The 26547-nt window shown below is 39.6% G+C and overlaps 1 protein-coding gene across 3 annotated transcripts in view; it reads left to right on the top strand.

The window, feature by feature from the left end:
- The window catches only part of gtf3c3 (general transcription factor IIIC subunit 3), a 48014-nt gene that overhangs the window by 18353 nt on the left and 3114 nt on the right, over positions 1-26547 (top strand). For 2 of the 3 annotated variants that reach the window (XM_016996084.2, XM_016996083.2), the window contains exons 9-18: positions 1660-1734; positions 5635-5738; positions 7667-7838; positions 12649-12851; positions 14971-15072; positions 15880-16015; positions 17669-17906; positions 20712-20902; positions 22183-22307; positions 25949-26101. In XM_016996084.2, the coding sequence (XP_016851573.2) occupies positions 1660-1734; positions 5635-5738; positions 7667-7838; positions 12649-12851; positions 14971-15072; positions 15880-16015; positions 17669-17906; positions 20712-20902; positions 22183-22307; positions 25949-26101 (1499 nt within the window). The remainder of the gene's footprint in view (positions 1-1659; positions 1735-5634; positions 5739-7666; positions 7839-12648; positions 12852-14970; positions 15073-15879; positions 16016-17668; positions 17907-20711; positions 20903-22182; positions 22308-25948; positions 26102-26547) is intronic. The other variant, XM_008117268.3, reaches the window with a different exon arrangement.

The raw sequence follows: 26547 nt of genomic DNA, 5'->3' as shown, positions 1-26547 counted from the left end.
GTGGTGCTCCAAAACAGGCTCTACAGCAGTGGTTCTCAATCTGTGGGTCCCCAGATATTTTGGCCTTCAACTCCCAGAAATCCTAACAGCTGGTAAACTGGCTGGGATTTCCGAGAGTTGTAGGCTAAAACACCTGGGGACCCACAGATTGAGAACCACTGCTCTACAGTTTCATAGATGAATATAGGATAGGCATGTAAGAACTTTAAAAAATCCTAACTAGATCATATCCAAGGACCCAAATAGTCCAAAGAGCTATCTAGTGCAGTCGGCCATAGGCCAGTGGGAAGCCCAGAATCAAAACATGGGCCCAGTTGCCCCCTGAATTGTGCTGTCAAACAGCTGGCAAACCAAAGTGTATTATTTGGCACTGCAAATAAAATACAACCATAGTACTTAGAGCCATGGATGTCCCTACCTTCCATCAATTTGTCTCATCCTTTTTAGAGCTGTCCAAGTCAGTGGCCACCATTCAGTATAGTTCCATATATAGTTGTATGCCCAGTAAAATGCTTTCTTTTCTCTCTGCTGAATCTGACCACCGTTCAGTTTCATTGGATGGGTCTGGATTTTATTTCAGTGTATCTTGACTTAAGAGCTTCCCAACTTAAGAGCATTTTGAATTAAGAGCTGTTGCTCTGATTGGGCTTAGCTTTAATATAAGAGCAGCATTTTGAGTTAAGAGCTAGAACCAGAGGGAGCACTAGCGCGAGAGTACAGGGCTATAGGGCTTCAAGGGAACAGCCTCAATGCCTCGTGTTCTTGTCTGCTTTGGGAAATTGTTTTCTGCTTTGTTCTTGTCTGCTTTGCTCTTGTCCATTTTGAGGGATTTTGGTTTAGTTGATTTTGTGTGGTTTTTATTCCTGGTATATTTGTCTTCATGAAGAGAAGGAGGGAGACTGGAATGAGTACAGTATGAAGAAAATGATGCTTCTGCCTCTTCACTTTGTACTTTGTGCTTCCTTGCCACAACTTTGTGCTACTACCATTTTAAAATTGATCCTTCTTTTTTCATTGTTCCATGTGAATGTGCATTTATACATTATTTGTTATTTATAAATTACATTTTTTATTTTAAAACACATAACAAAAATGGGGGATCGGGGAGCTGGTACAGATTAATTCAACAGCTCTTAATTCAAAATGCTCTTAAGTTGGGAAGCTCTTAAGTTAATTGCATTTCAGTGGGAAAATTCACTTTGAGATAAGAGTGATTTGAATCAAGAGCTCAGTCACGGAACAATTTAAACTCTTAACTCAAGGTATCACTGTATTCCATAACTGTGGAGCCTTTGTCAAAGAAGCTTTTCTTTAGCTTTCTCAATTTGATCCCTTTGGCACTTCCCCTGCTCCTGTTTTCTTGTTTTGGGACACAGGATGGCAGCTGATTCAAGGGGTTCAAACTATTTCTTCCCATGTGCCCATATACCTCCAATCAATTTATTTTTTTAAAACTGGAAATGCTTATCCTATGTCATACCTTCCAAGGAGTGTTCTGGATGAATGTAGATGTTACTGTGGCACATTACTTTTGGTGCAGGTGTTGATGGCTTAAACATACTTCCCAATTTGATTTGGTTTCTACTCGTAAGACAAAAGCTCATCAGCAAAATGTATCCTTTTCTTTCCCTCTCCTTCATCTCCCACGTTTATTGAAAGAGGCAATGGAAAAGCAGGAGGGTCAAGAAGAAATGCCTGATCCCCAAGAGCCTGTATCTGGAACCAGTTCTGCATGTGAGCAAGTTACTGTCTAAAAAGTTGTTTATACCAATGGTCTGTACTTCTTGATAGGAAACAAAAAAAATACATGGTGATAAACATGAGAGTGGCCCTATTTGAAAGGCCTTGCTCAGAGGTGGGCAGCTGGTATAGTTTGGCAAAATACACTTTGGGTTGGCCAAGTGGCCGATGGCTGCAAAAGGAGAGTAGAGAAAGGGTCAGGCTGTCTCCACATTAGTCTGGGAGCAGCCACAGAAAAGGGCCTCCTGCTTACTAGCTTGGTTTATGTTAATACATAAATGAACTTTAGATGTAGTCAGTAGAAATGGCTACTGACATTGAACTCAAATGACTATGAAACTAAGTGTCCCATGGACAATAGTGATTTTGGTTCATTACACTATGTATGATTTTTTTTTAAAAAAATTATGTTCCTGGAAAGTGTTATTTCCTGTTTAATTGTGTGGTACTTACTTTGAAAATACTGTAATTGTTATACTCCAGAAATTTTGTTTTATATCTGCTATAAACTGTGTTGAATTGGTTGAGAATTGGTTTGAGATATTCATTGAAAAACTATAGCAAAATTTGCTGCAGGATGTCCCACAAAAACAACATTTTTCAGTTTCATAAACTTTTCCATGTTTTTATGATAGAACCAATTAGGACATGACATTTATAACCCAGAAACAAAAATCATATTACATAGTGTTATTATTTCCAATTTGTCATAAATTGTCTCAGCCAATTCAACATAGTTTGTGTCAGCCACAAAAACAACGTTTCTGGAGTATAACAATGTCTTTCAAAGTCAGCACTGCACAATTTAACAGAAATAACACATTCAAACCAGAAACAGTTTTTTTACAGTTACATAGTTTAATCTATTAAAAGTGTGCTTGCTTTCAAAGACATAAGATTGACAGATCTAATAGTTTATGAGGTTAGCTTTTTTTAATTGTCATGTAAAAGAGAATTTGCTTGTTATGCCACCATTTAATAAGCAACATCTGCTGAAATCCTTTCTTCTCCACTGCCATAAAAGGTACAGGAGCCCTCTCTAGTTTTCACTCTGGGCAGCCCTGAAGGACTTCATGCCTGAGCTTTGCATGCTGTCCTCAGGCTGCACATTCTCTATCCTTGCGACACCAGTATAGCAAATATTTGCACAACAAAATAATGGTGGTTAAGGATGCTAAGAATGGGTTCTTTCAGTCCCAATTTTAGCCCCCCCCTCCATTCCAGCCATAGTGCATCTCACCATCCTTTGCCTCTAAACATTATTAAACGCTATTCCTGGTTCTTCTGAAAGGGATTTTCAATATTTGGCAGTAATAATGACAGGGCCTTGCAACATGCGGGGTTTGCTTTGAGAATATGGAAAAATTCAGTAGAGATGACGCTGTGTGTGATAGTGGCCCCATCTATACACTGCCATATAAATTCCAGATTATCTGCTTTGAACTGGATTATATACCACATAATCCAGTTCAAAGGAAATAATCCAGATTTTATATGTCACTAGCTGTGCCCGGCCATGCGTTGCTGTGGCGAAGTCTGGTGGTATGGGAAATAAAGTATTGAGGAATTGGTGGTAGTTAAGGTCAAGGGTAAAGGTTTTCCCCAGACATTAAGTCCAGTCATGTCTGACTCTGGGGGTTGGTACTCATCTCCATTTGTAAGCCGAAGAGCCGGCGTTTTCCGTAGACTCCTCCAAGGTCATGTGGGATGACTACATGGAGCGGCGTTACCTTCCCGCCGGAGCAGTACCTATTGATGCACTCACATTTGCATGTTTTCGAACTTCTGGGTTGGCAGAAGCTGGGGCTAACAGTGGGGGCTCTCTCCGCTCCCCCAATTCAAACCTGTGGCCTTTCAGTCCAGAAGTTCAGCAGCTCATCGTTTTAACACGCTGCGCCATCAGGGGATATTATTTCCTAAAGGTTGTGAATATACAATATTTCTGATTGGTTTTTTTGTTTGTTTGTTGGAGGCAAGTATGAATGCTGCAATTAGGAAAAATGATTAGGATGTAATGGCCTTGCAGCTTTAAAGCCTGGCTGTTTCCTCCCTGAGTGAATTTTTTGTTAGGAGGTGTTAGCTGGCCCTGATTGTTTCCTGTCTGGAATTCCCTTGTTTTCAGAGTGGTGTTGTTTGCGATATTTTATGTGCTTCTACTGTCTGTGGCCCTGAGAAAACAGGATTTGCCAGACTTTGATGATGGGAATACTTTGTTGGGAGGTGTTAGCTGGCCCCAATTGTTTCTTGTGTGGAATTCCCCTGTTTATTTACTGTCCTGCTTTTAGAGATTATATTGTTCTGCATTATTCTATCCCAGTAATTATTTCATATTAAAGAAGAATCTCACTTATCCAACATTCGCTTATACAATGTTCTGGATTATCCAACGCAGTCTGCCTTTTCATAATCAATGTTTTTGTAGTCAGTGTTTTAAATTCATTTTGATATTTTAGTGGTAAATTTGTAAATACAATACAGTACAGTAGAGTCTCACTTATCCAACATAAACGGGCCAGCAGAACGTTGGATAAGTGAATATGTTGGATAATGAGGAATTAAGGATAACCCTATTAAACATCAAATTAAGTTATGATTTTACAAATTAAGCACCAAAACATCATGTTAGACAACAAATTTGTCAGAAAAAGTAGTTCAGTACACAGTAATGCTATATAGTAATTACTGTATTTATGAATTTAGGACCAAAATATCACGATGTATTGAAAGCATTGACTACAAAAATGCGTTGGATAATCCAGAACGTTGGATAAGCGAGTGTTGGATAAGTGAGACTCTACTGTAAATACTACATAGCATTACTGCGCATGGAACTACTTTTTCTGTCAAATTTGTTGTATAATATGATGTTTTGGTGCTTAATTTGTATAACGATTACCTAATTTGATGTTTAATTGGCTTTTCCTGAATCCCTTCTTATTATCCAACATATTCACTTATCCTGCCGGCCTGTTTACGTTGGATAAGTGAGACTCTACTGTATATTGATAATCTTAAATTATCTGCTTAGAACTGGATTATCTGAGGCCCCTTCTTCACAGCTGTATAAAATGCCCACTGAAGTGGATTATATGGCAGTGTGGAGCCAAGATAATCCAGTGCAAAGCAGATAATATAAGATTATAAATGGGTTATATAGCTGTGTGGAAGGGCCTTGAGTCTACACTGCCATATAATCCAGTGCAAATTAGATAATCTGTGGAAGAAGCCTAAGTGAGGCCTAAATCTGCCTGTCCCCTAACTGAAACCTGGCTGTCCCTTGGTTGCTAGGCAACCAAGTGGGCAGAGATTAGCCCTCTAAACTGGCAGCAATTGGATAAAAAAAATTATTGCTCTCCCTCTAATTAGGACTTTATTTTTCTTTTCTTTTTGTTGTATCAACCTTGAGGCGTGGATGATGGGTTGTGTTGTCAAATTTTGAGGTTGGGGGGCCTGTACTTTTGTTGTTTTGTGAATTGCCGTGATGCCATCACTCTTATATATATAGATTGTAGATGGGGCCAGCGATCAATAGACATAGAGACAGTTATATGATGCAAGCATATAGAAGACTCATGTTCCTTCTGATTTTATGCCTATGGGGCCAAAACAATCCCACACAGGCACAAGAATGCGTTATCAGCATTCAGAGGGGAAGTTATGTAGAGGTAGATTTTTTTTTGAGGTGTGTGTGAATCAAACCTTAGGAAATAAAACACCCCAATCAGGTCTGAGCTCTGCTAGAAAAAAAACCAACCGCTGAGGATGGGGATGTAGTGACTTGTCTATGGAAAGGACTTGAAACAGAAGAACTCTACACTGCAACTTTTGGTTGCATGCTTCATTACGGTGTAACTATAATGCTGGTTAGAACTAATTCTGCTCTCTTTTCTCTAGCTACTGAAAAGGTTTTTTGTTCCATACCTGACGGCGTTCCCATTGACATCACTGTGAAACTTATGGTGTGTTTAGTTCATCTAAATATCTTGGAACCTCTCAATGTAAGTATAGGAGGGAATTGTACCAGGTTACATTTCCATAAAGTTACAGTAAAGAGAGACTAGTTTGGGCAGCAGGGCAGTCCTATAAAATATGAACTGGGATGGAAAGGGTTAAGGCAAGAGTGCTAACTTTACAGAGAATTGACTCTTTTGGCCCATAGAAAAAAATGTTCTTTTGTCAAATTACAGACTCCCCCACCACTATTTTGTCAGCTCTTCTCATCTGGCTTTGAGAAGTTGGTTACTCCTGAGACCACTTTAAATTTTTTGTATCCCAAGCTTTAGTTATGAAAACATAACTTTTATTTATGTCCTTTACACACTCCCCCTATATCTCAGGATGTGATCCCAGGTTATCTTCCTATCCCAGATTATCTGTCAGTGGAGACTCAGTTTAAATCAGATAATCTGGGATTGGATCCTGGGATATAGGGCACTGTAGAAGAGGCAATAGTTTGGTTTTGTATCTACCCTTTTTTCCTATCAAAACCTGAAGTATTAGGGACAACCTGATAATGCTAGAGTTACCAATCAGGAGTAATCTGAGATATTGTAATATATATATACAGAAATGTATTCTAGGGGCCCTTCTACACAGCCTTATAACCTAGAATATCAAGGCAGAAAATCCCATAATATCTGCTTTGAACTGGGTGATCTGAGTCCACACTCCATATATTCCAGTTCAAAGCAGAAAATGTAAGATTTTATTCAGCTGTGTGGAAGGGGCATAGATCTAGCTATGAAAATTGAGTTAATGCCTGTCTTCCAGCATCCCTTAATCTTTATTGCAGGGAAATGCCATTGTTGTCTCTTTGGACTGGTTGACATGGACAATATACTTGTAATACTGTCCTTTTTCACTTGTGCTGTCCTTATGTTATCATTTTCACTCTAATGAATAGGAATGGCTTGCTTTCTAGTTCATTTACATTTTTTCAAGCACAAATTCAAACATATTTCCCCTTCAGTTTGTGATTTTCCTTTAAACGGATGCACAAAGCTGCCAGCATTTTCACACACTTTCTGAGGTGAGGTTTTTATACACAAAATCCCTACAGGTTTTCATATAATATGTGAATGTATTTACAATTTCTCCTAATGAATATATTTTCTGATGAAAAGAGTTGCATGACAAAATTTTCATATTGTGGGCCCTCAGTATCGACTGGCATTTTGCTCCAGGATCCCAGCAGATACCAAAATTTGTTGATCCTTAAAGTCCATTGTATATAATAGTGTAGTAAAATTGTGTCCCTAATATAAAACGGCAAAATCAAAGTTTGCTTTTTGGATTTTTAAAAATATATATTTTCAGTCTGTTGATAGTGGAATCTAGAATCAATAGATACTTTGGGCTGATTTTTTTTGCAAATAATACTTTTTTTGTGTCAGGAGCTACTTGAAAAACTGCAAGTTGCTTCTGGTGTGAGAGAATTGACCCTCTGCAAGGACGTTGCCCAGGGGATGCTTGGATGTTTGATGTTTTACCATCCTTGTGGGAGACTTCTCTCATGTCCCCGCATGGGGAGCTGGAGCTGACAGACGGGAGCTCACCCGCTCTCCCTGGATTCGAACCAGCAACCTGTCGGTCAGCAGTCCTGCCAGCACAAAGGCTTAACTCATTGTGCCATCAATAATAATAATAATAATAATAAGACATAATTTTAATTTGTTACTCACCTGTTTTCATGGCCCAAGATGAGGCACAACACAGATAGGTCTTCAGTTCTATCTTGAATTCTGACAGCTGATCTAGCTTGCTATATTCTTCATATTGCATGTTTTTACAATCCATATATTTTTTCCAACTGGTTTCAGGAAAGATTTTTCTTTTTGCATTTTTTACTTTTTTCAGAGATATATTTACTGCTACAAACATTTATTTCTGAAAATCTGTTTACTAATGCTTGCCTTTGTTTGTGAAGCTCTTATTAACCACATTAGTGGAACAAAATCCTGAAGATATGGGAGATTTGTACCTCGATGTTGCAGAAGCCTTTCTTGATGTTGGAGAATATAATTCTGCATTACCTTTGCTGAGCTCTCTGGTGTGTTCAGAAAGATACAATCTTGCTGTTGTTTGGCTCCGTCACGCAGGTAATAACCCTCTCCAGCTTAGTAGTAAATAATTCTGAGTAGTTTCAGTGAGAATTTAGTAATTTAAGTTGCACTCCTTACATTTATTTCAGGGAGCAGGTCCCATAGAACTCAATCGAAAATTCCTCCTGATTAGACATGTTTCTGATTATGTTGGGAACGATATTAGATTTTTGAGCTCATCAGCAGATGCTTCACTGAGGGCCTTTTGGCGCATTATGGTGGCATAACAACCCATTACATTGGCACCATATTAATACCGTCTTTCCCCGAAAATAAGACAGTGTCTTATATTAATTTTTGCTCCCAAAGATGTGCTAGGTCTTATTTTCAGGGGATGTCTTATTTTTCCATGAAGAAGAATTCACATTTATTGTTGAACAAAAAAAATGAACATTTATTATATACTGTACAGTAGTTCAATGTGTTGTCGAAGGCTTTCATGGCCGGGATCACAGGGTTGTTGTATGTCTTTCGGGCTGTGTGGCCATGTTCCAGAAGCATTCTCTCCTGACGTTTCGCCCACATCTATGGCAGGCATCCTCAGAGGTTGTGAGGTATGGAGAAAACTAAGCAAAGAGGTTAATATATATCTGTGGAAAGTCTAGGGTGAGAGAGGTCAGTATGAATGTTGTGTAGTTAATCACTTAAATTAGCATTGAAAAGCTTATCTGCTGTCTTCTTCCTGCCTCTGGGGCATCCTTTGTTTAGAGTCGTTAACTGCCCTTGGTTGATTCATGTCTGGAAATCCTCTGTTTTTAGAGTATTGCTTTTTATTTACTGTTCTGATTTTTGAGTTTTGTAATACTGGTAGCCAGATTTTGTTCATTTTCATGGTTTCTTCCTTTCTGTTGAAGTTGTCCACATGCTTGTGGATTTCAATGGCTTCTCTGTGTAGTCTGACATGATAGTTGTTAGAATGGTCCAGCATTTTTGTGTTCTCAAATAGTATTCTGTGTCCAGGCTGGTTCATCAAATGCTCTGCTATGGCTGATTTCTCTGGTTGAATTAGTCTGCAGTGCCTTTCATGTTCTTTGACTCTTGTTTGGGCGCTGCGTTTGGTGGTCCCTATGTAGACTTGTCCACAGCTGCATGGTATCCGGTAGACTCCTGCAGAAGAGAGAGGATCCCTCTTGTCCTTCGCTGACCGTAGCATTTGTTGGATTTTCTTCGTGGGTCTGTAGATAGTTTGTAGGTTGTGCTTCTTCATCAGTTTCCCTATGCGGTCAGTAGTTCCCTTGATGTATGGTAAGGACACCTTTCCTCTGGGTGGATCTTTGTCTTGACTCTCATGGCTTGTTCTTGGCCTTGCAGCTCTTCTGATGTCTGTGGTGGAGTATCCATTGGCCTGTAGAGCCCAGTTAAGGTGGTTGAGTTCACCTTGGAGGAGGTGAGGTTCGCAGATTCTTTGTGCACGGTCTGTCAGGGCTTTGATTGTGCTCCTTTTTTGACTTGGGTGATGGTTGGAGTTTTTATGAAGGTATCTATCTGTGTGTGTAGGTTTTCTGTAAACTGTGTGGCCCAATTGTTGATTGGGTTTGCGGATGACCAGAACATCTAGAAATGGCAGTTTTCCTTCCTTTTCTTTTTCCATGGTGAATTGGATGTTTGGGTGGATGCTGTTAAGATGGTCCAGGAACTTGCTGAGTTCTTCCTCTCCATGGCTCCAAATTGTGAAGGTGTCATCTACGTATCTACGAAAATCCAACAAATGCTACGGTCAGCGAAGGACAAGAGGGATCCTCTCTCTTCTGCAGGAGTCTACCGGATACCATGCAGCTGTGGACAAGTCTACATAGGGACCACCAAACGCAGCGCCCAAACAAGAGTCAAAGAACATGAAAGGCACTGCAGACTAATTCAACCAGAGAAATCAGCCATAGCAGAGCATTTGATGAACCAGCCTGGACACAGAATACTATTTGAGAACACAAAAATGCTGGACCATTCTAACAACTATCATGTCAGACTACACAGAGAAGCCATTGAAATCCACAAGCATGTGGACAACTTCAACAGAAAGGAAGAAACCATGAAAATGAACAAAATCTGGCTACCAGTATTACAAAACTCAAAAATCAGAACAGTAAATAAAAAGCAATACTCTAAAAACAGAGGATTTCCAGACATGAATCAACCAAGGGCAGTTAACGACTCTAAACAAAGGATGCCCCAGAGGCAGGAAGAAGACAGCAGATAAGCTTTTCAATGCTAATTTAAGTGATTAACTACACAACATTCATACTGACCTCTCTCACCCTAGACTTTCCACAGATATATATTAACCTCTTTGCTTAGTTTTCTCCATACCTCACAACCTCTGAGGATGCCTGCCATAGATGTGGGCGAAACGTCAGGAGAGAATGCTTCTGGAACATGGCCACACAGCCCGAAAGACATACAACAACCCTGTACAGTAGTTGTCATCACAAACCAGCATAACCAGACAAACTGTAAATCCTATCAAGAATTTCTTGTTATGCTACCATTATTTCCATGTACAACTGGTAATGTACATTTACCAATCCTACATGCTCTGGTGTTCTGTTTGGCAGGCACTGGGAATGCTTCCAAACAAAAACTTTGCTAGGTCTTACTTTCGGGGGAGGCCTTATATTTAGCAATTCAGCAAAACTTCTACTAGGTCTTATTTTTTGGGGATGTCTTATTTTTGGGGAAACAGGGTAGTAATTTATTAATGTTTAGATTATAGACTATTTGCATAAAATGATTGACTATAATACAAAAGTGCAACAATTTAGATTTGCATATAGATCTTGAATGCTTTAAAAAAATTAAGCGCAATTAAAAAGATACCATGTTTAGGTTGATTTTTCGATTAAAAATATTTTCAAGTATTGGGTGATTGAATTCATGGATGCAGATTTAATGGATACAGAGGGCCAACTGTATAGTTTGTATCTAATGCAACAGAAGGAACCAACATAAGTTGCCTGGGAAGTTGCATAACTTGTGTGCAGCTACATAGAAGGAAGAAGGGTCTATCTGGAGCCATAACTTCACTACTCCAGGGATGGGACAAGTATAATAGTGCCTGATAGGGAGGCCATACACTAAGTGGATTTTTTTGAGTGGAGCTGGTTCCTCATATTTGCTATTCCCAAACCTTTTTGGAGTGTGTAGGTCAGAACCAGCAGTTGGAAACAAACAGGAAATCAGTAAAGCTATTGGGAGCCAGGAACGTTATATGGTCTCCAGAATACCTACCAATCAGATGTCTGCTGCCATGTTTAGCAGTAGCTGTAGCTTCCAAATAATTTTCCAAAGCAGTGATGTTACTTCAGTCCGAATGTGGGGTGAGGAAACATGAGATCGTGTGACTAATCTAGCCTTCGACTTCAGCAATGGAAATTACCTCTGGCTGATTTTGAAATATGTCTTATCTACACTGCCATATAAAATCCAGATTATTTGCTTTGAACTATATTATATTGGCAGTGTAGACTCACATAATCCAATTCAATACAGATAATGTGGATTATCTTCTTTGATAATCTGGATTATATGGCAATGTAGTAGGGGCCTCAGTCAAGATTTATTTATTTTCTTTTAAAAAACATTAAGGTGCTCTTTAAAGCTCATGATCTTAGAAAGTAATGTACCAAAGGAGACAAAGGTTCAGGTTCTCTGCCAAAGCTACGATTACTTGACAAACATACTCCTAGGCCCCTTCTACGCTGACATATAATCCAGATTATCAAAGCAGATAATCTACATTTTCTGCTTTGAACTGGATTATATCTATCTATACTGCCATATAAACCAAAGCAGATAATCTGGATTTTATATGCCAGCGTAGAAGAGGCCTAAGTGTACTGAGCAAGAAGGTGTATACCGTATATACTTGAGTATAAGCCAACCCGAATATAAGCCGAGGCACCTAATTTTACCATAAAAAAGCTGGGAAAACATTGACTCCAGTATAAGCCGAGGGTGGTAAATTTCAGAAATAAAAATAGATACCAAAAAATTACATTAATTGAGGCATCAGTAGGTTAAATGTTTTTGAATACTTACATAAAACTCAAATTTAAGATAAGACTGTCTAATTCTGATCAAATTATTATTCTCATCTTCTTCAATGGAAATGTGCTTATGTATCCTTTTAATAATAATAGAGTAAAATAATACATGTAATAATAATAAAACTAAATAATAATACAGGGAAATAATACATGTAATAAATAGAGTGAAATAATAAATGCAATAATAATAAGATCATAGTGAAATAATAAATGTATTAATAATAATAATAAAATAGAGTAAAATAAATATAATAGTTGCAACAATAATAGAGAAAAATAATAAATGTAACAATACTAATAAAAATAGAAAAAAATATATATGTACCATATATTCTTGAGTATAAGGTGACCCAAATATAAGCCAACCAGGACCCTCACCCAAGTATAAGCCAAGGGGGGCTTTTTCAGTCTTTAAAAAAGGGCTGAAAAACTAGGCTTATACTCGAGTATATACAGTAAATATACTTCAGCAATATGTGTAAACATACCTACGTTTTATTGCTTGATGAGTGAGGATCTGACCTGCAGTCTCAGTACTTAGATGGTCCTGTCAGGGCCCTTCCACACAGTCCTATAACCTAGAATATCAAGGCAGAAAATCCCACAATATTTGCTTTGAACTGGGTTATCAGTCACAATATTACTGTTGGAAATTGGGTATGCTTGGGAAGGAAGGTGGTGGCTGTTTTCTTGTGAGAGTTCTAACAATATGATAACACAGATGTCAAGGCTTAAAGATAGGACTTGGTCGATTTTCTTTCCAGAGTGCTTAAAAGCACTGGGCTACATCGAGCGTGCGGCCGAGAGCTATGCCAAAGTGGTGGACCTGGCCCCCTTGCACCTGGACGCACGCATCTCCCTCTCGACACTCCAGCAGCAGCTGGGCCGGCCGGAGAAAGCCTTGGAGGCCTTGGAGCCAATGTATGACCCAGACACGCTGGCACAGGATGCCAATGCAGCTCAGCAAGTAAGAATGTCCCAATAGTCACGTGAACTGAGTTTGGTGTCACAGAATGGATGGGTGGAGGGGTAGGAGCGAGGAGACTTCTGGGAGTGGTGGGATCTTAACGCCAGATAAGAGTCGTGGAACCTGGGTAATGTTAGCTAGAAATGCAGAAATACTTTCAGGGGAAACTGTTTGCTCTTGGGGCCATGTTTCCATTATAGTCCTTGTTTGGGGCTATATGTTCATAGTGGGTGGGGTAAGAAAGGGGGAGGAGCCAGAAGTAAAAATAGGGAGGATATTTATCTGTATTTAAATGTAACTTCATATTAGATTATATAAATAAGTAGAGTATAACATTACGTATTCACGTTACAGAAAAAAAGGGAAAAGACAAAGATTTTTTTTCCACATATTGACTCATACCATTCTGGTCTGGTCTGTATTCTTAGCCTTTCCATTACTGTAATAGTCTACTAGAGTAGAGTCTCACTTATCCAACATAAACGGGCCGGCAGAATGTTGGATAAGCAAATATGTTGGATAATAAGGAGGGAATAAGGAAAAGCCTATTAAACATCAAATTAGGTTATGATTTTACAAATTAAGCACCAAAACATCATGTTAGACAAAAAAATTGACAGAAAAGGTAGTTCAATATGAAGTAATGCTAGGTAGTAATTACTGTATTTATGAATTTAGCACCAAAATATCACAATGTATTGAAAACATTGACTACAAAAATGCGTTGGATAATCCAGAACGTTGAATAAGCGAGTGTTGGATAAGTGAGACTCTACTGTACTTGTACCTGTTTTTTCCCCTCCCTCTTACCCCCTCCCTCTCACCCCCTCCCTCCTGAACAGTTGTATCTTTCGTTTTTAAATTATAATTGTATTTGTTTGATCATGAAGATGGTCTGATTCAGTTCATTGTACTTTCCTTCCCCCTTTTACTCTGGCTATCAGCTCTTTCCATTTAGAGCCCTAGTTCTCCTTAGAACATCCGATCGTATATTTAATTCTCCCAGGGGTGGAAAGAGCATCCCTAGTCTCCTGCAGGAGGGAATTTAAAGCCTAGAAACAGCCATTGAGAAGACTCTCTCTTCTGCCCTTATCTACTGAGACTCTGAAGGTGGATGTATTTGAGAGAAAACATCATCTCTCCAAAAGACTGCCAGATTTAGGCAGGTTTATATTCGGAGATATGGGGTGACAGATGTTCTCCTTCTCTGACTTCTGTCCTGGCTTATCACTCTAAATCAATGGTTCCCAACCCTTTTTTGACCAGGGACCACTTTGTCCAGAGACCACTTTGACCAGGGACCACTCTCCAACAATTGTACCAAAAGGGTTGCAATTCAGTTTTTGGTTTACTTTAGATTTGGTTTGGTTATTTGGGGTACTGATTCAGAAAATTGCATTGGATAGACCACATCAGCTCTAATTTCTGATACAGATCATATGCCATCCAGTAGTCACCATCTGCTTGTGCACAGAAAACCATGTTTAATAATCTAGAGCTGATGTGGTCTATCCAATGCAATTATCTGAATCAGAACCCCAAATAACTCCAGGAACAAGCCTAAAAACAAAGTCACCAAGGTGCCCTGTTTCCAGGCACCACATAGAATGGCTCCACTCAGGGGGAGGGAGGGGGAGGAGGAGAAGCAGCAGTCAGGAGGCTTGTTGTTGCACCTTTTGTGGGTAATCAGCTTCTCCCCTCCTGATATCCCCATTGCCTCGGCACTATAATAGTTGCTCTCGCCGCAGCGGTGTAGTAATGGTGAGGCCATGGACCATATTTTAGTTTGTGAGGACCACTGGTGATCCACAGACCACAGGTTGGGAACCACTGCTCTAAATGTTGCTTTCAGACTCTATTTTGTTGAGAAAGTCAAAATGCCGGAAGCCCACATTTGATCACAGTAAAAAGATTATACCATTCTCCGATAAGATGAATAAATGAATTTTGCTAGCTCAGGTTTTTAGCTCAGGGGTTTATGTCCTCCTTTGCCATCTCCCAAAATATGATGGGCTTGTTCCTACCATTTCTTTTACTTTTTGCCTGTTAAACTTTGTGAAGTACTATTGAATGCAAGATGAGACTCATTGTGTTCTACTTGTCTTCTTCCAACGTTTAGGAATTAAAATTGCTGCTCCATCGTTCAACGTTGTTATACTCTCAAGGCAACATGTATGGTTATGTAGATTCGTTGCTGACTATGTTAGCAATGCTTCTCAAGGCAAGTGAAATCTTCCACCATATGTCACAGTGGTTTTAAGGCTTGCACATAAATTCATCTTGTGCATGGTGATAAGATGCTAAGTTGGCAATTAATGTATATCTTAAGACATAGCCCTATTTGTCTGTGTCAGTATATAAAAAGATCTTGTGGGACTTTTGGGATGGAAGAATAAGGCTGGATATACACTGCCCTGTATCCCAGGATCTGATCCCAGATTACCTGCTTATCCCAGATTATCTGGCAGTGGAGACTCTTATAATCCAGTTCAAAGTACATAATCTGGAATCAGATCCTGGGATATAGGGCAGTGTAGACTCAGCTTATCTCAGAATTAGTTTCAAGGATGTTACAGGATCCATTTTAAGTTTAGATAAGAATGAACATTTATTTATTTACAGTATTTATATTCCGCCCTTCTCACCCCGAAGGGGACTCAGGGCGGATCACATTACACATATAAGGCAAACATTCAATGCCTTGACATAGAACAAAGACAAACGCAGGCTCCGAGCTGGCCTCGAACGCATGACCTCTTGGTCAGAGTGATTGGTCTCAGCTGGCTGCAGCTGGCTGCTCACCAGCTTGCGCCACAGCCCGCTTGCGCCACATAGAACAGTGTTCTAAACAGTGTTGCTAGGACAAACACTGCATTATCTGGAAGGTTTTGGTCAGGATCAGTCAAGCACCAAAATCTCACCAATTGAGAAAGTATAAACTCTGGAACTGAGGGTTGCTAGCCATCTGAGGGTTGCTAGCCATTGTTTGAGGTCTGCAACTTTGGATCTTTTTGTGACTTCCTTCCAGGTTGCCATGAACCGGGCTCAAGTGTGTTTAATATCCAGTTCAAAGTCTGGAGAGAGGCATCTCTATCTTATTAAAGTGTCCAGGGACAAAATCTCTGACAACAACGATCAAGAAACAACCAACTGTGATGCCAAAGGTAATGGGTTTGTGTCTGTGAAGTGTTTGTGTTGCAGTCGGGAGATAGGATAGGGTATAGATTGTCGCTTCTGAAAAATAACTTTGTGTATTATACCTTTGAATCCAAGGGGGCATCTGCACCATAGCATTAATGTAGTTTGACACCATGCTTCAATGCTTTGGGATCCTTGAATCTGTAGTTTCATGAAGCACCAGTCTTCTTTGTCAGAGAAGGCTAAGCACCTTGTAAAACTATAGCCTCAAGATCCCATAGCACTGAGCCATGCCAGTTCAAGTGGGATCAAACTGTATTTATTTTTCAGTGTAGATACACTCCCAGTCAGGAGTGGGCGGACACCAGGATTGTTAGTTCTACTTCGTTTTTATTAGAATCCCAGGAGTCACCAGACAAAGTTGAGTGGAAAAAAACTCACAATATGACAGGGTACTCCTGACCTTAGGACTTTATTTTTGGTACCATAAATGAGGAGAGCTCACTGGCCTTTCACACAAAGAGTTGTTATCGTTGCCTGGATCTTTTCTCATTCTACTTTTTTACTTCCCCTCATGTAAGAAGACAAATCATGGTGCCTAATGTGTGAAATTAAAGTTGATCCTACTCTACAGTGGCGCAGCTGGAATAAATCACTACTGACCGAGAGGTCATGAGTTCGAAGCCCGGGTTGGGTTAAGCCCCCGACCATTAAATAGCCCGGCTTGCTGTTGACCTATGCAGCCCCGAAAGACAGTTGCAGCTGTCAAGTAGGGAAATTTAGGTACGCTTTATGCGGGAGGCTAATTTCACTAATTTACAACATCATAAAAACTGCCAGCAAAACACAAGGAAAAGAATGAGGAAGTACAGCCACCAGTGGACGGTGAAGCAACAGCTCCCCCTGTGGCCGGAATCGTGAAGCTGGAAAAAAATGTTAAATGCCTCTGTGTCTGTCTATATATGTTATTTGTCTGTTGGCATTAAATGTTTGCCATATATGTGTTCATTGTAATCCGCCCTGAGTCCCCTTCGGGGTGAGAAGGGCGGAATATAAATACTGTAAATAAATACTCTACAGTTGTGAGTCAGTTTTAAAATAGCACTCATCTTCCCTGGATAACTTCTATGGACACTTGGAACACTGTAAGATGTATAGTCCTGCTTTTTAAATAGTAAATCTTAAAAAGCAGGAATATGCACATTATTACATCCCAACTTTTAACAAAAGTTATCCAGGGACGACAGAGAACAAGGTTCAAATCCCTGCTCATCCATGAAAATCTACTGGGTGATTTTGGGCTTGGCAAATAATCTCAGCCTCAGAAAACCCCTTAGCCATAACTCTGAAAAAACTTGAATGCACATAGCAATGTATCTGCTGATCCTGCATGGCCATTTTGAGTGGATTTGATTTGTAGTAGCACCCACATTATAGAAAACAGTTGCTTATGTTCACCAGATTTGGGATCATGTTCTTTTTTATTTTTACTGGTGGCCTTTTTATTGATACGAATACTTATTAATACATATTGTGCCTTTTTGTGGCTTCCCCAATTCTGACATTTTTTTAATTTTTAAATAATTGGTATACTTTTGTTCTCTGCATTAAGTATTATGTGGGGAAATGGGCTATAATCATTCTAGCTGAAATACTGTTGTCTTGCGGCTTCATTCTAGCCATATTTGTGGTGCTTACAAGTGTGCTGACCAAAGATGATTGGTGGAACCTCTTGTTGAAGGCCATTTACGCTTTGTGTGACCTTTCACGGTATAAAGAGGCGGAGCTCCTGGTGGACTCCTCCCTGGAGTACTACTCCTTCTATGATGACAGACAGAAGCGCAAAGAGCTGGAGTACTTTGGCCTCTCTGCCGCCATTCTGGACAAGAATTTTAGGAAAGCTTACAATTACATCAGGTGAGTTTTTTTTTAACCTGGATTGAAAAAGTAAACTTAGTTCAAATTCAGTGATAGAAATCTTCATCAGATGGAAAGGTTTGCGGCTACATACAGTCGGTCCTCTATTTCCAGAAACTCAGAAAAACATGGCTTTAAAATACTTGGAAAAAATCCCAAAAGCAAAGCTTGATTTTACCCTATGTCAACGTCTAGGCATGCCCTTCTATAATCTCCTGCCATTACACAAGTCATCTGGCTCTTTTTGGCACTCATTTGAGTTGTTTAGCATTCTATGTAAGGAACATTAAACGACACCATTGAGCATCTGTATGAGGAGGTCCTGGAACCAAACCTCATAAGATACCAGTGATCCATTGTCATTTGTTTTTGTCCCAAAACAGTCTCCTTACCTGCTTCAGGGATATAGTGATAGGCTGTAACTATAAAGGACTGGCATAAAAAAATACCTTGGTGGTTAAATTACATTACAGTAGAGTCTCTCTTAGGGGCCCCGGTGGCGAAGTGCGTTAAAGCACCGAGCTGCAAACCGAAAGGTCCCAGGTTCAAGCCCCGGGAGCGGCGTGAGCGGCTGCTGTTAGCTCCAGCTCCTGCAAACCTAGCAGTTCGAAAACATGCCAATGTGAGTAGATCAATAGGTACTGCTCCGGCGGGAAGGTAACGGCGCTCCATGCAGTCATGCTGGCCACATGACCTTGGAGGTGTCTACGGACAGCGCCGGCTCTTCGGCTTAGAAATGGAGATGAGCACCACACCCCAGAGTCAGACATGACTGGACTTAACGTCAGGGGAAAACCTTTACTTTTTACTAGAGTCTCTCTTATCCAACCTTTGCGTATCCAACATTCTGGATTATCCAACGCAGTCTGCCTCCTGCCTAAATCCACAGCTGTTTTTCTAAGCAGCAAGGACTGAAACTTTTACGGATTTAACTTCCGATAATGTTGCTACTGTAAGTTCATTTCATATCTTTATTTGCAGTCAATTTGTTAGTAGCCAGTGTTTTTATAGTGGATGTTTTCAATACGTTGCGATGTTTTGGTGCTAAATTCATAGATACAGTAATTGCTGCATAACATTACAGTGTATTGAACTGCTTTTTCTCTCGATTTTTTTTGTAAAACATGATGTTTTGGTGCTTAATTTGTAAAATCATAACGTAATTTGACGTTTAATAGTCTTTTCCTTAATCTCTCCTTACTATCCAATATTTTCACTGATCCAACATTCTGCCGGCCCGTTTATGTTGGATAAGTGACGCTCTACTGTATCTGCATCAATTAAATTATATTAAAATACTATGATAATCACGGTCAACTTGTGGATGCTCATACTGGGGCTTCTGATATAAATGCATTTTTTCTGCAAGTTTCATGTGTTGCATGATAAATTAGTTGCAAGAAACCCATTTTTTCACTGTTTGGCACAAAAAAGCCCCATCTGCTTTTCTCTGCAGCATGATTCTTCTGCAACACTTTGGGATTTTCAAATACCAGGAGACAAGTGTGCAAAATCCTTACTATGGCTATTTTTCTTCTTTCTAACAAGAGAAAGAATAATTACAAATATCACAAGCCAATAAAATCAGACTTTTTGTAATAATCAGAAATAGGAGCATCACAGTTTAAATCAATTTTATGCTGATTTTAAATATGTCTTTATTTTTTTCCATCACGTCAACTTTTTAAACGTGATGAATGGTACATTACAGCGGACTACTGTAAAGTCTGCACATTTCGCATCATATTAGTGTAACACAATCCAACAAATATTTTTCATCAGATATAATTTTAGGTCATTTTAAAGAGTTATTTGCGCTAAATTCAGATCTGTGTTTATTTTTTCTCTATCACGTGTAGTCATTTGCGATGAGGCTAATTGAATGATTAATGCATTTATGCACTGATATCAATAGAACATAATTGTGTAAATTAGCCTCATCACAAAACCTTGTGTGTGCTTTTCACCCCTAGCTGTGTTTCTCTCATCACTCACTAGAGAAGTAAATCAGTGGGATTTATCTCAGCATAGATATTTATTGAACTTTGCTCAAGAATTTACTCTAACAAAGATGAGACAAAGGTAATGAGGAGCAGTGGTGTGCACATCACCTTAGAGAATAACTAGATAGCATGCTTAAATGGCAAACAAATAACCATAGCCTCCACATGTGAACATACTGGTCTGGCGATGGGATTTTTGTATTGGAATGCTGGGAATGGGGCCTTGCCTGCTGGGTAATTTCAAAAAGGAAAAATCATTTGAAAATGTAAATCGATAGTAGTTTAGCAGATCAAAAGCTACTTGAGCTAGCAGCAGAGTGAATGAGCTTCACCAATTGCAGGAACAGAATCAAGCTTTAAAATTACAAGTGGCTTTCTTGAAAGAACTACATTTCTATACAGTATAGACATTGGGAGACATCTTGTCTCCATGCTCACAGGAGAAGAAGAAAATAGAAGACTCAGAGGCTTACCATGTGGCTAGAAACTAACAAACAGATATAGGAGGAGAAAATAGACAGACAGAGGGCATTGGGAGAAGGGCTTTCCCTGCCATCTAACTGAACTGTCTGTCTCTTTGATGAGGACCATAAACTTCTGTAGGATGTGGTTGAGTTCCAACACTAAAGGAAATGTGATTTCTATCTGTCTTGTTTGAAGGATTATAACTGTAAAACCTGCATTGGGTGTAAGATGTATGGCAAATGCTGTGTTCCTTCTCTGCAAAAAAAGAATCACTGGTCAGTGCCTTAACCAATATGTTCACTGCACATGGTCTCACGGGTCCTTGATTCTTCCGCAGGATAATGGTTATGGAGCATGTCGATAAGCCTCAGCTTTGGAATATCTTCAACCAGATCACCATGCACTCACAAGATGTTCGGCACCATCGCTTCTGCCTTCGGTTAATGCTGAAGAACCCCGACAATCATGCGCTCTGTGTTTTGAATGGCCACAATGCCTTTGTGTCCGGTAGTTTCAAGCATGCTCTTGGTAGGTGCATTACTACAGTTGCAACCTCTGACAGTGTTTTCATGTTCATTTTCTCTAATCCTATTATATGTGTTTACACTTTAATCTGTGTGTGTAGATAAGCAGATAATAGGCACTTTGCTTTCCTGGACGATAACTGCCAGAATCTTAAAGCCATAGTGGCCAATGAGATTAGCACATTATGATTCTGGGAGCGGTAGTTTAAGAAATTGCTTTTCTATCTTGGATGTGATACAGGCTCTAGAGGTGTTGTATAATTTTAAATGCTGGAGTTGTTGGACTTGAAAGAGTCCTTATTTGGGATGCGAACACATATTTGCCACAGTTGCTATTTCATGCTCTACATCTACTTTCCTGATGTGCAGAAAAACCAACAAGACTTTTTTTCTAATTAAAAAAAACAAATTGCTGAAGAGAAATTATTTAAAATTCATTTAAAATATGGCAGTGTTGTGTCTATACTGTTGGGATGTTCTGCCCTGTTCCTCTATTACCAAATGACCCAAAAACCTCCAGGGTCTCTTTATTCAATCAAACACTGGAAGCAAGAAGATAGTTCAACAGGTTTATTTGATCAAGTCGCCCTGCTGGGTGATCAGAGGAAAATGCCGCCCAATACTGAGGCGCAGCTCAGTTTCATGCTCAACATCTTGAGCATGCGGCTCATCTCTCTTTTCTTTTTTTTTCTTTTTTTTTTTGGTTTCCTTCTGGCACCAGCTCTTATCAGTATCCCTGCGCCCACTTTTCTCAGCAGCCGATTCCCCCTTCTGCACCTCCCCCTCCTGTGCCTGCCTGTTACTAGACATTTTCTTTTATATTTTCCCCTTGTTTGAACTTTCTGCTTGGTCTGGTAATTTTCCACTACTTACCTTTGCCCTGTTAAAATGCTGAGCTGCTGAACTTGCTGACCAAAAGGTCGCAGCTTCGAATCTGGAGAGCGGAGTGAGCGCCCACTGTTAGCCCCAGCTTCTGCCAACCTGGTAGTTCGAAAACATCAATAGGTACCACTTCGGCGGGAAGGTAACAGCGCTCCATGCAGTCATGCCGGCCATATGACCTTGGAGGTGTCTACGGACAACGCCTCTTCGTCTTAGAAATGGAGATGAGCACCAACCCCCAGAGTCGGACACGACTGGACTTAATGTCAGGGAAAAACCTTTACTTACCTTTGCCCTAATCCATTCAATACAAATGTAAGATATTTCTGTGTTTTTGAAAAAAAATGTGTTTAGAGGAAAAAGCAATATTAATAAATAACATTCCTGAATGCTTTCTTGTAGGCCAGTACGTGCAAGCTTTTCGTACTAACCCCGAGGAGCCCCTCTATAGCCTCTGCATAGGCTTGACATTCATCCATATGGCCTCTCAGAAGTATGTCCTAAAACGGCACGCACTTATTGTACAGGTGAGTAGTCAGGCTCTCATTTGTGCTTGTAAAACATTCTCATGTACCAATCATAATTCAGGCTTTCAGGCTTGCAGGGGCTAGGGTTACTTCTTTTCTTTACTCATACATGCTGAAGGATCATGTTGCACACTTTGACGTTATCAGGGATTGTGTTATGACTTCAGATATCATGTTATGACTTGAATAAAGTGAATACATACACAGGGTATCCCCCCCCCCCCCCCCAATGTATACAGTGTTCCCTCACTGCTTCACGGTTTGCTTTTCACAGATTCGCTGTTTTGTGGTTTTTTAATAAACACTAAAATAATAATATAAATCATAAAATAATATTATAAATCCCTCTTTTTACTTCCTTCCTAAGGAGAAGCCTAAGGAAGGAAGGAGAAGCCTAAGGAAGGGAGAGAAAAGGAGGTTGAAGCAGCTTTGTTTTCGCCTCATAAGGCAGCGGGAGCTCGCATGCGCGTACTTGAGAGGCAAGGAGGAGACAAACAACACAAATAGAGTGTCCCTACTTCGCAGATTTTCACTTTTTGCGGGTGGTCCTGGAATGTAACTCCCGTGATAAGTGAGGGAACACTGTACACCATTTTAGAAAGTTCAAAAGCACTCAAGATGCTACAAGAATAAGGCTGTAATATTATCCTTATCTCCTTGGGAGGAAGTTTCAGGGAGTGAATTATCATGTGGGTGAATTATGATGGCCTAAGTCACATATATGCCATTGCAGCTCACTTTATTGTCATTGTGGAGACACAATGTTCTCTACACATTGGTCTCTACTGGCTGTACAACTAAAATCTCCCCTAAAAATTCAGCTGTAGTCCCTTGGAAATAGATGTATACTTCCCTACTGCTGTTCCACTCTCTACTGAATAGGAAATGGCTTGGTTCAGGGGGTGGGGAAAGAGTTGCAGCTGAATATAGTTGAGGCTTGTTTTGGGGTGCTGGGTAGGAGATTTATTTCTGCATCTCATAGCTACAATATGCAGAGTTGTGGCCTAAGTTCAATAAGTACATCTCTTAAATATGGCAATCAAAAATCAATATACAGTAGAGTCTCACTTATCCAACATTCGCTTATCCAACGTTCTGGATTATCCAACGCATTTTTGTAGTCAATGTTTTCAATACATCATGATATTTTAGTGCTAAATTCGTAAATACAGTAATTACGACATAGCATTACTGCCTATTGAACTACTTTTTCTGTCAAATTTGTTGTATAACATGTTGTTTTGGTGCTTAATTTGTAAAATCATAACCTAATTTGATGTTTAATAGGCTTTTCCTTAATCCCTCCTTACTATCCAACATATTCACTTATCCAACGTTCTGCCGGCCCGTTTATGTTGGATAAGTGAGACTCTACTGTAATTTTATTATTCAGATTTCTAAATCACTGGTAAAAGAATATATATATAATGAATGCTCTGAAATCCTGAGAGACTATTCTATCTATGCATAACCCCCTCTCATTTCAGTGGATGAGATTGAAAACTACAGTGATTGGACTAACAGAGTTATATATACTTTAGACCAATTAATGTATTTAGATCTTTTGTTTTCTATACATGGAGTAGCTCACAGAACGAATGCAATATGTTCAGGTATACCCTGAGTTACAAACATCTGACTTACAAATGACTAATAGTTACAAACAGGTGAGATAACAGGAAGTGAGAGAAATCTGCCTCTTGGAAGGGAAATTCACTCCTGAAAGAGTTATAATGGTGCGAAAGTGTCTAAATTGAAGCTTTATCACCATTTCTTGTTTCCACAACAAGCCAATTTTTTCAAGATCCAATTCTCACAGGGACAGAAAGTGAGGTGACATCATCTTGCACAGATGGCAAAACAAACAACATAGGGGTATTTGTTTTCCAAAGCCAGCTAGCTAGCTAGCGGGCTGAAGTTACCCTTAAAAAGTATCTGTTCTGATTTATGAACAAATTCAACTTGAGAACAAATCTACAGATACTATCCTGTTTGTAACTTGGGGACTGCCTGTATATTGAGCTAAATTTTCCCATATTGCCTTTGTTCAAGCTACCAAAACTTAGCTCAGAAAAAAATCTTGCAGGCTGTGGAGGTCTATTCTGCTGCCCATTGCCTTAGTAATGCCTGTCTTTCTCATGATTTCTATAGGTTAATCCAATGCTATTTTTTCTATTAGTCTTTATATTTAGAGATAACCATCTTGCTGAAATTACTATGATGATATCCATTTTGGATGTACTACGTTTGCTCTCTGTAAAAGAATAGGTGCCATTAATAGAAGTGTGGCAGCGAGGACCAAGATAGTGAGACACTATTATCATCCTTTTGTTGAGAGTGGCATGCTGAGGTAGATAGGAGAAATGCAGTGGGAAAAGGAGAAGGGCTAACTTGAACAGTCTGCCTGTGATTCAACAATCACCCTAATGGTTTTCAGTTACTCTTCTGTCATATTCTTCTCTATCAGAAAAAGGAGTCTACTGCCTGCATTATTATTTTCATTTTTCCAAAGAAATTGGGGCTGCAGATAGAACATGTATGGTATAGGAAGAAAGATAATCTGCAATTATTTGTCTTTGAAAGCGACATTAGAAAACAAGGTACAGTTGAGTCTCGCTTATCCAACATAAATGGGCCGGCAGAATGTTGGATAAGCAAAAATGTTGGATAAGGAAAAGCCTATTAAACATCAAATTACGTTATGATTTTACAAATTAAGCACCAAAACACCATGTTTTACAAAAATCGACAGAAAAAGCATTTCAATACACGATAACGTTCTGTAGTAATTACTGTATTTACGAATTAAGCACCAAAACATCTCAATGTCTTAAAAACACTGACTACAAAAACATTGACTATTAATAAAGATAGAATTGTTGCCTAGAGAAACAGCTGTGGATCCGGGCGGGAGGCAGACTGCGTTGGATAATACAGAACGTTGGATAAGTAAATGTTGGATAAGTGAGACTCTACTGTAGGTCTTCCAGCAGGTTCCATCTGCAGGCTTGAGTTAGTCATTCCCACATTTCTAAGCCTACATTTATCCTTTCACACAGCGACCCTTTTCCCAATATGTTATTATTTGACCTGGTTCAGATTTTGAAACAGGGGAAATGGATGTCTTAAGATTCATTAAGCCCAATGTGAGATCTTGACCAATGTATGAATGAGCCCATCAGGCAATGTTTCTATTATCCAGCATTTATCGTACATAATGTAAGACTGTAGCCTTTTATGTCCAGTATGGCCTTATTTCCAGTACAGGTATAATTATACAACCTGGTTTGTGGGAAAGCTGATATCCTTCCCACTGTTCAATCTTTCATCTTTTAAACTTAAAAACATTGCCCAGAACTCAAATCATTACTCTTGGAGGGCCCTTCTACACTGCCATATAATCCAGATTATTTGCTTTGAACTAGATTATATGGGTTTATGCTGCCATATAACCCAGTTCAAAGCAGATAATCTGGATTTTATATGGCAGTGTGGAAAAGGCCAGAGTTGCATTTTTGAAATCCAATTTTTATTCTTGATTCACAGCTGATGCAAGAGGTTTTATCAGCCTTAATGAGTTTCAAAGCTGCCTCTGCATTTGATAGTACAACTTCTAACTCTTCTCTTTCTCCTGTATTCAGGGTTTCTCATTCCTTCAGAGGTACCTGAGCCTCCGTGGCTGTTGCCAAGAATCCCTCTACAACTTAGGCCGCGGCCTTCATCAGCTGGGATTGGTGCATTTGGCTATTCACTACTACCAAAAAGCCTTGGAGGTTGAACCATGGATCCTGGAGGTACTGTGAAAATCCCACCTCTTCAAAAAATATATTTAAATTTGTAATGCATACACATGCTCACTGGAAAGCTTCGCAAACACTGTTTATATCTTGCTTGGCAACTATTGCCCTCCATACTCATAGGTTTAACTTTTGTCGATTTGATTAGCAGATTATTTGTATCTGCCGCCTCTGCTCTACACCTTTGGTAGAGAGGGGTGCAGTCGGCTTCTCAGGCTTCTCAGGCAAGAAACAACTCTTGTCTTTTTTTCTGTCAAGAGGGGCACAGCTGGCATCCCACACGTCTCTCTGTTGATGGAGGACCCTTCATCCTTTGATGAAGGGGGAACAGCTGGCTCAATACACAAAAGACTCTTTGTTTCCAATGGAGAGTGTGTAGTATGCATGCTTTTAAGGTGGAGGTTTAAATATTTTAGGTTATTCTATTTTTGCAGGGCTCTTGT

The sequence above is a fragment of the Anolis carolinensis genome, chromosome 1 (genome assembly GCF_035594765.1).
Source record: "Anolis carolinensis isolate JA03-04 chromosome 1, rAnoCar3.1.pri, whole genome shotgun sequence".
In the NCBI taxonomy this organism is placed as follows: Eukaryota; Metazoa; Chordata; class Lepidosauria; order Squamata; family Dactyloidae; genus Anolis; species Anolis carolinensis.
The sequence above is the reverse complement of the archived record's forward strand: the minus strand, read 5'-3'. Positions and strand labels throughout refer to the sequence as shown.